General features: G+C 36.1%; 1 protein-coding gene across 1 annotated transcript; it reads left to right on the forward strand.

Moving 5' to 3' along the window:
- Nucleotides 1–101: 101 nt before the first annotated feature.
- LOC135467961 (transcriptional adapter 2-beta-like) lies at nucleotides 102–13,514 on the forward strand. The gene is made up of 17 exons (XM_064745913.1): nucleotides 102–336; nucleotides 451–510; nucleotides 2,863–2,963; nucleotides 4,216–4,256; nucleotides 4,482–4,532; nucleotides 4,938–4,994; nucleotides 5,079–5,182; nucleotides 5,467–5,539; nucleotides 6,320–6,479; nucleotides 7,111–7,190; nucleotides 7,488–7,559; nucleotides 8,445–8,509; nucleotides 9,836–9,885; nucleotides 10,057–10,088; nucleotides 10,480–10,568; nucleotides 11,537–11,599; nucleotides 12,021–13,514. The coding sequence occupies exons 1-17, from the start codon at nucleotides 244–246 to the stop codon at nucleotides 12,141–12,143; spliced, it is 1,314 nt and encodes a 437-aa protein (XP_064601983.1). The 5' UTR covers nucleotides 102–243; the 3' UTR covers nucleotides 12,144–13,514.
- Nucleotides 13,515–14,115: the final 601 nt, after the last annotated feature.

Here is a 14,115-nt window from a genome sequence, read left to right on the forward strand (position 1 = left end):
TTAAATACAAGATGTCACACTTAAGAAATATAAAGGAGATCGAGAGATCATGGACCGGAAGTACATGCATTTCTGCCATTGCACAGGGCATTATGGGAGAACTGACGTCAAGCGGCTGTCTGGAGAAGGCGAACAAAAGATGGGGAGTGACTCGTCTTCTCGGGAAAATTTGCATTTCTTTTGGTGCTAAACTGGTAAATTTTACCACAAGATAGTCGCCAGGTTGTCGGGGAAACTTAAGGGATGGCAAAAGACCACTGTGGATATTGCCAGTGTGATATTTCCACCGTCAAAGTGAGGTGCACAGAGTGCCCAGACTTTGACCTTTGTTTACAGGTAAGTGTGACGTCACAGCGTTGCATTCCAAGCGACCGGCATTTTGGTGATCTGAACATTGTTGATAGCAATATTAGTTTAGATTGAAAGTAATCATATTTGCTTTTGTTTCAGTGTTTTTCATGTGGAGCTGAAATTGGAACCCACAAAAAGGAGCATAGCTATCAAATCGCGGTGAGTGCCTGCATCCATTTTCAGGTATTACGGAACTGCGGTCACATGGTCATGAGGGGGTTTCCCGGGGACTCCGCTTCAGGAGAAAGTGGGTCAGATTCTTTCTGCAAACAGTACACTGTCTTGCTGTCATTATCTCATAAGACAGTGGCAGGTAGTATTCTACAAATCCTTATATCAAATCACATTATTTTGTTGTAAACATTTATGAATATCATGAAAGTCATAGTTTGAATGGGACTTACTTGAAATTGAAATCAAACAAGTACTTTAGCAGTTTGATAGAGGTATGCCTACCTCTAATATATCGCAAATTCACATGAGCACTGGTATAATGTACATAGATGGTTAGGATCTAGTAAGTTATTTTTTTCACATCACCTGCCATGCAAGATACATGTTTGTATATTTTGTAAACAAACATGTCCAACTGAATATTTATTTAGATTTGTTCGAAAAGTTTTATGTTATTTATTTTTGTATTTATTTGTTGGGTTTTTTGATGTCTTTTTATGTTTTTATTCAAATTCATAACACTATTTCACTCAAAACATAACAGTTACCCTTCAGTCCTTGCATAGCAGTCAATAATTCACCTGTCAAGAGCAGATAGATCACCATGCACATGCAACAATTTATCATGGAGCGAATGATGCCCAACAGGTTTAACATTTGGGAAATTGTACTGGTGTTACAGGCCACAATAATGTTCTTTTTTCATTTAATCCTCCACTTTCGAGACATGGTTGTTACAGAATTTCTTATAGACAACACTAGGTTCTCCTGTGTTATTTGTGAAAGTAATTATTGATAGGCTGATGATAATTTGGAGGCATGGCTGTTAATAGGACAATTAATTTTGTTTAAACCTTTGAACAGTCGCTTTCTGTTTGTAAAGGGTATGCTGTGACTCTCTAGCAGATCACTTAATAACCATATGCTTACTAATAAATAGTTTTCACTTTACTACAATTAGTCCAGTATATTGTCCAAAATATTAGGAGCAGGCTATCAGTAGCCCTTTCCTTTAAGGATTCAGATTGGTGTCCAGATTTGTTATTTATTTATACTTAGATAACACTGTATGTGTTGTTGCATTGATGTAATAAAAATTGTTAAAAGAAGGGCACATAAATCCGAAAAATATCATTCTCAAAATCAGTAAATAGTAACACTGATGTCATGCATATTTTCCATCAACTTTATTTTCTCAACTAAAATATGTCGCATACAACCAAACTTTGTCAGCTGAAGTAATTTGGTTCATTGGTAGAAAATCAACCACAGTCTAAAATTTTCCAGGAAATGGTTTATTGCTCTGTATACCGTTGTGAGAACACATCAGTGAAGATTCTTAGTGTTACATGTAGTTTCTTCAAGTTTTGAAATGATTTGGGGGTCATGAAAGCATGGAAATCAGTGAGATCGAGTTCAAGTGTATACGTAGGATATTGCTCAGATTTCATGCTCAACTTAAGCATGAAAACATACTCAGTTATTTTATAATCTCTTTTGTTGAGTACCAATTGTCCAGCTGAGTGCAAGATTATTTTAGTTCATGTTTGTAGTCTCAGGCCAAGATTTCAAACATAAGGTTTGAATCATTCTGACAGTGGATATAATTTCCGATAAATCAACACCAGCGGAAATACTGGCTGAAGTGAGACTTGAAATCATTAGCTTAGAGTGTCCAGCTACACTGCTCCACCATCTGAGCTATCCAACAGGATGGGAATGGCTCACCTTTTAGAGTGGAGTTGTATGCAGTGAATGATTTTTAAGGAATCCTTACAAAGTTGTGAGGCGGGGATCAGATGGTGGGGGTGGCAGTGTTGAGTTTGGTTAAAGTTGTTGACATTCAGTCATATTTCAGTAACCCCTTTGATAAACCATAAAGTTGTACACTAAAGCCCCAATCACCACCCCTACCCCCCACCCCAACTTCTCTCCATTTCTTTTATCGCCACAGTGATTTACAACTCGATAACATATGAAGTCACTGATCTGCAATCCCTAAGCATGTGATAAACAGTTATAGTTGTGACAGTATGTCATTCAATTATTCTACTTTTTTTGGTTTAGAGGTCAATATTTGAGTGTATGACATGACTTGAACATTATGCAGTTTTACAAATTGCTTAATCAGGCAAGCTATTGGTATTCTCTGAATGCCTTATTTTAAATAATACAATGTACTAAGTGTCAGACAGTTGTATAAGAATACATTGTGAACAGTGATGGACGTTTGGCAGCCAAGACAAAGTGCAAACTTCATGTATTCCTTAGTCCCTTCCTTAGTCTTTCATATTTAGATTCTGCTCTGACCAGTTATATGCATGTTCTGATTTGTAGGGTGAGGGAACAACTGCTGTGTTCGACACAAGTGAACGCTGGTCAGCCCTTGAGGAAACATGTTTGCTAGATGCTGTAGAACAGTATGGCTTTGGGAACTGGTGAGCTCCTTAAGTTTTTCGTACAGTTGAGTGGTGTGATGTCTATCAATAGTATTTACTAATCTGTTTATCATAACTTCATGTTAACATAGACAGGCCTATATGCTGTAATTTCTGGGGTTTTTTTTCATTTCCCTACATTTACCTGTTTTGTATCCCAAACCTCCTGTATTTCTCACATTTTGAGTGTGTTTTTATTATTTTTATTGCAGTAATTCACAGTTTTTGCACCTGAAACACTCTTCACCTAGGGATCAAATTTTATTCAAATTCACACACTGATTGATGGCAGTGCAGTTCAGTGCAAATAGACTGTTTCCTATGTTCAAAATGTAAACTTACAGATTTTAATGATTCATCATACCTTTGCATTCTCCCCCCCCCCCCCCCCCCATCCCGTGTCTTCCGTGTCCAAGTAACTCACATTAACTCGAATCCACTAGCATAATCATTTTCAGTGTAGCCAGCACATAATGTCCTGGGAGGGAAAGAAATTGAGCAGAATGGATAGTGGAAGGATACTTGGCAGAGCCCCAGCGAAACCTGTGACCATCGGCAGGTTGCTGGCAGACCCTCACACATACGTGAGGAATTATAATAAGAATTTTTACAAAAACACCACTACCAGTAATCTTATTCATTTATTTATTTATTTATGTATTTGATTGGTGTAGTACTTATACGAGCCTTTTGACAGGAGGAAAGCGGGTGGAGCCAGGGGGAAACCCATGAAAACTCCACTGCTGTGTGGAGTGGAATATTGGAAATTCAGCAAATTTGTGGCATATACCCCGACCAACTAATCCAACCTGAAGTGATCATATACAGGGTTCCTTTGATCAACAACTGTAAATCTTCAACCTGTTCAACCACTAAAGCACGTTTTCAGTAGAATTCAAGAATAAAATGATGCTAAAAATCATTTGATTTTGCCATCAAATTTAAGCTTTATAAAACTCTGTAAATCATATCTCTAGACCCCATTTCTCTTCTAGAATGTTTCAAAATATTGCTTGCTAAGGCGAGTGAAACAGTTGAAGAATTAGGGTAGTCAAATTTGTTCTCAGAGTTGGTGCACAACTCACCCAAGTTTTTATCATTAAGTTACCAGTGCCTCCTTCACTGTCATTATTTTTCTTGAGAATGATCAACTCCAACTTTTGTTTTGGGTTTCCTTGCTTTGTTGGTTAAAGAATGGAAATAAGAGTAAAAAGGATGCTATGATAAACCATGTTTTGTTTTCCTTCTTTAGGGAGGATGTGGCTAACCATGTGGAGACTAAAAAGCCTTCAGGTAAACACTTACGTAAAGAAAAATGAATTTTATACTTTTAACGACAGATTTGTGTGAAGTTTGAACATTGTTTTTTTTTTATCTTAGTTCATTTGATCTTTCCCATCTTCACTTATTTTAAATCATTTTTCTTTTGTGCCATATATTCTAAAACATTTGGTTCAAAGCTAATAAAATGTTAAAGTCTGTGTGCAAATTTATGACATATTTGTATTTTGTTTGCAGAATGTCTAGATCACTACACAAATTTTTATATTCATGGGAACATTGGGCGGGGTGAGTATTATTTATGAAATGACATGTATATCTTGAAATGCTCACTATGTAATGACAGTAAATTGACGGTCTGAACATTTAAATATAAACTTTACTATAGCCAGACTTCTTTAGTTTGTAATAACCGAAACAGGGTTTTTGGCCGGAGATAATTTATCTTTCTTTTTTTCCAAATTGTTTGGAAGTGCACTGAGAATTATGATAGTGTGAACAATTCTTATAAATTCAACAATGGAAACAAATATTTATGTCTATTATTTATACTTCCACGTGTTGTTCATCAGTCTCATTTCTTGTGTGAAGGAAAACTATTTATGTTTAATAATACACAAATAAATCTTAGAATAAGTCATTTTAGCTACAAATTTCTCACCAGCTGTAGCCAGTTGTTCTCTTTTGTTTCAGCCACATTTTCCACAGAGCAAGCAGACAGCATTAAAGACCACACATGTACAGACAGTGGTATGTGGCGTTACAGTTTTTCCTACTTTTTTTATGTCAAAAACATGTAATCAGCATTGTTGGCAGTTTACCTCTTTGTTTCAGGCCCATTGTCACCCAGTCTCACCTCTCCTATACCTCCAATAGAACTCAGTCTGCAAGAACAACAGGAGCTAGGCTATATGCCTTTTAGAGATGATTTTGAAAGGGTAAGATCATAGGCAGTAAATATGTTTTTCTCTGGCATATGTAAACAATGAAATTCTGGCTTCAGACTTTATTTCTCATGTTCAGATATACATTTACATGGTAACTCTTTCCTTAGAAAATTTATTTTTGCGGTCATATCTGGAAAAGTGTGAAGGGAAAGTGGCTTCTCATTAAATTACATGTACATTGTGTTCTTTGTGATATTGAAAATACAATCACAGATTTTGTGTATTTGGAATGCTATTACACTGCTAATAAAGAGTGAATAAATGACTACTTTCAGGAACATGAGAATGATGCTGAAGTCTTTGTAAGCGGTCTTTCAATAAATTATGATGAAGATGATATAGATATAGGTAAGGTATTACTGGAATCAATTTTAAGGTAAATGCTAGGGGTGGTGTCTCCAAAGTACTGCTGCTGAGGGTTTGCATACATGTAAAGCACAATAACACTAGAGGGATGTTGTTGATGTTTTGTAAGCGTGTTAATTACATTAAAATACCAAATTCATGAGTAATACAAGTACATGATCAAAGGCCAACACAGGAGCCTCTCACCAATGCAATGGCTGGGAGTTGATACTGGCTTCCTCTCCGGTTGTATGTGGGAAGGTTTGCCAGCACACCTGTGGATGGTTGTTTCTTTCCCAAGACAGTTGCCCTCTCACCATAAAGCTGGCTGCTGTCATTAAAGTGAAATGTTCTTGAATATGGCATGTAACACCAGTCAAATGAATATATTAGATAAATGAGGGTGTGACTGCATTTGTTCAATTTAAGCTGGGCATAAGTGATCATTAGCAGTACCGCCCAACTAGACAGTCAATCTATGCAAACTCACATAGTTCTAAAACCAGCGTCTGACCAGATTCTCCCAATTTCATTGAGTCAAGAAAAACCCAGTTGCTCCAAGATGCAGGATCGATCCACACCGGGTCTAGAAATCCTATCCTCTGCACTTTATCAGTACCGTACTTTGAAAGTCTCCTTTGTCATTGCAGTATGTAATAGTGTAAATATTCTGAAATGCCCATATGGTTTCTGTTGGCTGGTACACAAAACCATTTTCTCTTTTGCATACATATGATATCTGTACGGTTTCTAATTGTACATGAGTCTGTTTTCTGTTTTCAGCTGTTAAGTTAAGTCATGTTGATAAATACAGATTGAAATTGCATGAAAGGGAGAAAAGGAAAAAAATAGCTAGGTCATATGGATTGATAGCTGCAGCAACTTCCTCAGGAATTAAACAGAAATCTCAGCAGCCAAAGAAAAAAATATCCAAAGATGAGAGGTGAGGTGTGGTTTTGTTTTCTCCATTTTGTCTTGATTTTTAGTGGACTGAGTAACTGTACTATTACTTGAATGTTCAAAAGTTAGAAGATCATGTGAGATTTTTACATAGTGTTACGAGGTAAAATTGTGAGAGCCATGATTGTGTCAGTTTTGGCAACTAAGAGGCAAATCGTGTTGACTGTAGCAGTAAGTCATGTGTAGGACTAACACCTAACCTTAATCCCTGTTGCCAATGTTCACTCCCTAATAGTTAGGTCAGTGTTCATAATTTATATCACTTACCTAACTTATTAACTGTCAGGTTGACTGCCCAAAACTGATAAAGCCTTACTTTTAGATGAAAGACTTTTTTACACCCCAAGATGAGTATCTAAAAGATCATTTGTACCAGTGCATGTAAGAACATGTCACAAACTATTAAAGTATAAAAGCTAAAAATTTTGAATTTCCACAAGTGTATTTTAATAATCATCTTCTTCAGTCATGTTGCACACTGCACCTAACGTGGATGTCTGAAAGGAAGTGAATAATGAAATAGGACAGGGTACCAAATAGTGTGATATTTCAAGTTACGGTATCTTTCATTTATAAGTGTTCCATCTTTTTTTTTTCTTTTTTTGTTTTTTTAGAGAATTTCAGGAAAAAATGAAAGTCTTCGCTCAGTTTCATTCTTCCACCGACCATGAACAGTTTTTTGAACATTTACAGAGTAAGTTAGTTATAAGTTTCATATGTTAAAGAATACTGAAAGAAGATATCCTCCTTCTGAGAGGCCTCATGATAATTATATATATGCTGTTATGGGGTATGGCTGCCGACATGTAAATTGTGCCCAGATCAGATTTCCAGACGTTTTAAAGACCTTTCTCATCCAGTCCTCTTGTAGTTAATAATTATCTAAATAATTACAATTAGGATTGTCATCTCTGATAGGCATGCATGTACATGTATGCACAACATGGCTGAGAATCTTTATTAAAGTCTAACTCTTAATATGTTCCTCCAGAAGAGAAAGAGCTGAAATCAAGAATAAAGGAGTTGGTCAGGCATCGGAAGAATGGGATTACGAAAACAGACGGTAACTAATTATGACTGATATTAATCTGAAGTTTAAATTACGCAAGCGATGGAACCATTTTCCTGAATAGATGAAAGTGTAGGGCTGAACTGAATAACCTCCCTTAATGTCACTCTCCTGTTGAAAGTGTGCGTTTTTTGAAGTAAGCTGTGGTTAGTTGGACCTCAGAGAATGGCTAATGGCAATTTTCGGATTTAAAGCTGTATAAGCGTCTTGAAGACCTATCTTTAATTTTGTAAATTTATTTGGAAAGCCTAGGATGGCTTTCAATTTCTGGCCCTAGTTAAATACAATAAACAGCTTCGGCGGACTCTTAAGGTGAAAACATTTACTTCATTTAAGATCTCCTGACATTTCTTCGACTCTTAAAGGCTGATATCATGTTGTTGGTTTTTTTTACATCCTGTTGCTTAGAAAATATTTGTTATTGTGATGGCATAACCTACATGGTGCATGTTTTAATAGACAAGGTCCCACTTCTCGTAGTTTCACGCCTCATAAACTAACCCGACATTATGTCATAGTCACTGTAAGGTGACAAGGGAGAGCAGTCCTGTTGGTGATACCTTCACTGTGAAACTATGGTGGCCATAACCAAGCAGCACTCCTCAATTTTGTCCTGTTTACAAGTATTTAAGACTGTGATGGAGGAGAAGCTGGGGTCAATCATTTTTTCCTTTAAGGTTAACATTTTCCCCCAAAAAACATACCCCCCTGTAGTGTTTGGTTGTAATTTGATTTGATAGTGATTGTCAAACTAAAATGTCCTGAATAATCAGTCACATTTAGTAATACTAGTACCATGTCAGTTGCAGACTTGCGTCAGTTGTATAAAGTCTTTGTTTTGCTGAAAACCTGGTCATTCTGGATTTGTTTTACTTCTAGACATAGAAGAATTTGAGGATGAAAAATTTAAGAGGGAAAAGAAAAAGGAAAATAAAAAGAAAATGGTGAGTTCTTTAGTTTTACTATAAAATGTTTGTATACATTTATAAATATAGATCACACATGTATATTTTTCAGTTTATGAATGGTACATGTAAGTTGACTTTGTTCCCATTATATGCCTTGTCTTTGCTGTATGGATAATTGCATTTCTCCCATAAATGTGACCCAGAACACGGTATAAAGGGGTTGGGATAAATATCATATCTTAGCTCCGGTCATCAATGTTGAGAACTAAGAATATGCTTGAGTAAGCACCCTGCAAACATGCGAAAAGGTTAAAGAATTACAGTACTTTTTTTTTTGCTTTACATGACTTTGTCGTCTGGATAAAATGCAAACGTCCAAGATATGTTGACGGTATAGCCATAAATACTTTGGAAATTCCTTTATCAGTTTCATCTCTAATTGTTATTTAAGAAAGATGTTTACACGAAAGTTTTTGAATGCTCTTGTGTGGTATGATTAGATGCATTTCAGCCAGCTCATTTGTGTGGAATATATTTCATCCCACACAGAAATGTTGCACTTTGGCCTGAGGTTGAATGGCTGACGGTCACATCCTTAAATTACTTTGCACTTCTGCAAGCTCTTGTGTAAACAGAGACACAAGACAAAATAATCTTGCTGATATGAGGCATGATTTTGTGCTTTTTTTGCATGTGTTAGTGTTCAAAATTGGTGATTAAGTTTCCAAAATTTATGAAACGGATTGCACTGTAGCTATTTTAGACTTTAGAATCATTTTACCAGAATAAATGGTGGATGTACAAGTCTGGTATTAACAGAAAGGAAATAATGTGGGTTATTCTTGGTAAATACATAACATTTGATTTGATCAGTGAATATGGATTGTTTAGACAAAAATCTCAGGTTTAGTCTCTATCAATGAGCATTCATGATATTCAGGCTTTGGTACAGTATATAATATCCTGGATACATTTCCATTCATTGTATCCACTAAAATGGTGAGTTCTAATGCACTGTCTCTGAAGAGTCTTAATTACAGATATGTTTAAATCAGACTTTAGTAATCATCATAACTTGTCATTCTTGCCCTCAATACATTAATTATAAGATCTCCAGATCATTTGGCCATTTGCTCTTGAATTTATGGATGAATTTTAATTTTGTAACATTTGATTAAAAGGACGGTCAAATGAGGTGAAACAGCTTTCATGTTACGTATGTGTGTATCAAAAAATTCTCTGTGGAGATTAGGTGTTTTATGTAATGTTTTACATGAAACCAGACATCTTTTTTACATATTATAAATAATAGGCAATAAATACCATTACCTTATTCCTTGAGCAATTTTTGCATTTGTCTAGGGTAGCTCGGCTCCAACAAAAAGAACGTCAATGGTTTCAAAAAAGGCAGGGTGAGTACAACTGATGCTGAGTCATAATGCAAATTGAGAAACTAGTTTTGAAAGAAATAAATTGATAACTATGACATGTCAGATATATGTGACATATTAATTCCCATCTAAAGATCTCAAGATAAGCATGTTATATCTCAAGGGTTATAATTTGCATTTTTGTCATTGCAGAGAAAAGTTAGATTTTCAAATAGAAGAAGAAGGTAAGTTTAAAATGGTTGTAATCTTTCACACTCTATTGCATAGTTTACTTGTCTCTGTGATCTGTGATTAAAAGTCATATCAAACAACTGGTTGGATTCATGTTTTGCAGAGGTATAAATGCAGAGGCAGTATTCTTAGACGTATACAAGCCAAACTGTATTAGTAAGGTGGGCAGTGACAATTGTTTTAGAAGTATACAAACCAAGTTTCATTTGTAAGATGGACAGTGACATTATATATTGTATATGGAAATACCAGGAAAGGTTTAATTTACATTAGTGTCCTCTCCTGACAGGCACATTTTAATTTAGATAGCAGTGGGCACTGTCATTTTTTTGGCAAAGATATTTACCCCTTGAATAAACTCTAAAATGTTGTGTTTCAAACCAGAGTTAAAAGATGACAATGAGGAGGAGGAAGAAGCTAAAGAACTGTCAGCCATGCCAGGTTATGTGATGTTGTCAGACCGAGAGCGCAAAGTAAGTTGTCATTTACCTCCTGATTTCACTGATGTCATTTCAAGGTAGTTTGCAACAATTCATTTGAATCTACAGTTTCTGTGCTGATTGTTGCGCATTTGTAATTGGCCAGATTGCATTTGTAATGTATGTGCTCTTCTTACTCTGACATCACGATACTGACACTGCTGCGGAACGTTCAGCATGTGAAAAATGATGTAATGTGTCCATCTGTACAAAGACATTTTACACTCACATTAGGCAAAAAAGTAGTTTGGTGACCCCCATTTTTTCATTTGATATTATTCTTTCCCAGGATGATTTTTATTTTTGAGTGTTAAAGTCTGTGCATATATCTGAGTGATCTGTGGGATAATTGTGTGTATCATATAGGAGTAAAAGGACAAATATGTAGTCATTTTAAATGTTCCTTAGGCAAAGTATTTCACTGACCTCCATTATTTATGTCATATATATTTATATTATACTTGTTCTCAAATGCTAACACTGTGCAGGTTAAAAATCTGAGCATACAAGTCAAATCTCGCAAGAGCTACCTTAATTTAAAAAAGGCGTTGTTAGGCTATATGTTATTCATCTGTGCCCTGATTCATACAGAAGCTTTCATCTTGGTCAGTGTAGATGTAAAAGTTGTAAACCTTCATCTTGACCAGTGTAAATGACACAATAATAATAATTCGGCTTGATCAGTGTAACCGACACTATAATAAATTCTCGGTTTGATCAGCGTAACCGACACAATAATAAATGTTTGGCTTGATCAGTGTAATGACATAATAATAAATTCTCGGCTTGATCAGTGTAACTGACACAATAATAAATTCTCTGCTTGATCTGTGTACATGTTACAGTAATGAATCATCAGCTTGATTAGTGTACACAAGACCAGAATAAATATCAGCCTGATCAGTGTACATGTAACCATACTAGATATTCAGCTTGATCAGTGTTACATTCTGTTTCCACAGCTGTGCAGTTCAATTGGTATGACCCCAGCTAATTACATCACCATAAAGACTTGTATTATAAAGGTGAGCCTCTTGTCCTAGGTATGTCTCACCTTATTGATATAGTGAAGTTTATCAGCAAATTCAGTATATCTTGAATGGCAACCGGACCCTTAAATTTTGATAGATACTGTACAAAATAAGCTCAGAAATGTGTGACAACAACAGCAATTTACATTGAAGTGTAACTATGTTTGATGTTTTGTAAATGTGCACAAAACTTTTACCCATAATCCCACGATTAGGATTTTGCTTTGTTGTTGAAAGATTAGGGTCAGTTTGCCGAAACCTGCTTCAGGCGTTAAGCCTGGTATCATAATGCTTGATTTCAGTATTCAAGAGTGTGTCAACATACCAAGATCTGTCAGAAGATATAAAGCTTTTGGAGACTGAACATTTTTGTCCGCTGGTAATGGTTTTTATGGATTTTCATGTTTGTTTACAGGATTATCTACAGCGGAAGCAAGGATATCCGGTTAAGATTCGCTATCCCAGTGGATTGGATAAAACCCACCGAAGAAAAATTATGAGTTTTTTAACAGACAATGGCTGGATTGGAGTGACGTAGCTTTGGCTGCCCATTGTGATGGGATTTAGACTTCTGGTATATGTTAAATATACATACTGTGAAAACACACAGTTAACACAGAAAACACTGGCTGATTTACAACACATCTTGCAACTGGTGCCACAGTGATGTTGTTTTAGCTGACCATGCTAAGCCCTTCAACTCAAGATTGGCAGGCCAAAATCACATGTTTAGTGAAAGGACAGCCTGGTTTTATGATGCAGGAAGGGTTATGTTGATGACCAGAGACATGAAGTATTCATTACAGATGTAGGTATCCCTGTGTCAAGGTGAACAGATGCTTATTACATTCAGCTTATCTACAGCCTTCTGCTGTACACAATGTTGACCAGATAGAGCCTAGCTATCCGAGTTACACAGGGTGGTAGGTCTATATCTTAGCCTTGCCCTTCAAATCCATGAAGGAGCTGAATTTTGGACTTCCATAACTTTCAGCACTGTGTACTGAATGTAAAACTGTTGCTTCTACTAGGCTAGAGCTATTTATTTCTAGTAGTTGCTAGCATGTTCTCACTGCACAGTCCTAATTTATTTAACCTGCTGATACAGGTTTCTGTGTGCTCGTATATCTTGTACATATTATAATTGTGACTGTACGTAAAAGTAGATCATTCCAAAGTTGTTCTTGTTTGCTCTAGCAATAGTTTCCAGCACAGTTGTCTGAAGTCTCAGAGAGCTTTACCTTTTTTATTCACCGCAAATCATTTCAAAAAACCTTTCCCCTCTTCATGAAGAAGTTGTCTTGATGTGACATTCTTTATTATGGTGTTATGATGTTGCTACTTTTTGGTGATAAAGGATGTTTCAGTTACTTGGCCAGAGTTTAAAAGAAATAATAAACATCTGGGTCCAGAAATTTTTATTGTGATTGAATATGTGCTTAGCTATGCAATACAAAGCTAGTGGGAAGAACACAGAGGAAATGAAGCCATTAAATGCATAATTATTTTGTGAAATTTCAAAGGGACCATCTTATTAATTGTCCATCAGATTGCTGACATTTGTTAATAATACTTATGTGTGAGTGCGCCAATCTCCTTGGCTAGAATCTCGGATGAATAGCTGTATGTGTCATGGTAATGTGATTTATGGTAGATGTTTCACTTCACTCATTATCCCCCTCCATGAATCTGAACTCAGACCAGTTCGACTGTCATCAAATGTTACCGCCTCAGTATCTGAGGCATTGGTATGTCAAACCAGTTTTTAATAAGGTGTATAAGTCTGTGAAGTGTGAATTGTTTCCACAGTGTGAGAGGTAATTTATGTCGTCTGTTTCTGTTAAAACCATGATGCACACAAGGACATATGTAACAGTCATTATTATGAGGTTTGCAATAAAGGCCTTGAAACCTAGCCTTGCTTTTGAGTGCAATAACACAGGTACAAATTTATCATGTCGTGTCTTGTCACAAGGTGCAAATTTATCATGCCGAGTCTTGTCTGATAAAAAACACACACGACACATTCACGTTTTACAACTTGTGCGCTATTGCTTCACAACATGATCACAACACACAAACCATCTCACACTGCCTGCCAACTGAGCTATCTGTCGGTTTTCTTGCTTTCTCTATGTAAACCAATGGCCAATCATGTCCCACCTTAGTTCAGTATTCCTAACATGGTAAGACATTTTTCTTTCTTTTTATCTTTTACATAGCACTTGGTTAACAGAATATACATGTATAAACATAATTTTAAACCCATGGGATGTCGTCTCTTTGAAACCAACAGGCTAATTAGATTCACCTAACAAAACTTGACTTAGCAAGTGGCTAGAAAACAAGCCATATCCAATCCATCCACAATGGCTAAAGTGCAGCTGCTAAGGAACTCCTCACAACAGATTGTATCTTGTTACTAAGCCATGTAAGTGGACAACATTTTTGATCGGAACACAGTAAAAATATTATGTATCACTGGCACTCGATATACCATCTTGGAGATT

The sequence above is a fragment of the Liolophura sinensis genome, chromosome 6 (genome assembly GCF_032854445.1).
Source record: "Liolophura sinensis isolate JHLJ2023 chromosome 6, CUHK_Ljap_v2, whole genome shotgun sequence".
In the NCBI taxonomy this organism is placed as follows: Eukaryota; Metazoa; Mollusca; class Polyplacophora; order Chitonida; family Chitonidae; genus Liolophura; species Liolophura sinensis.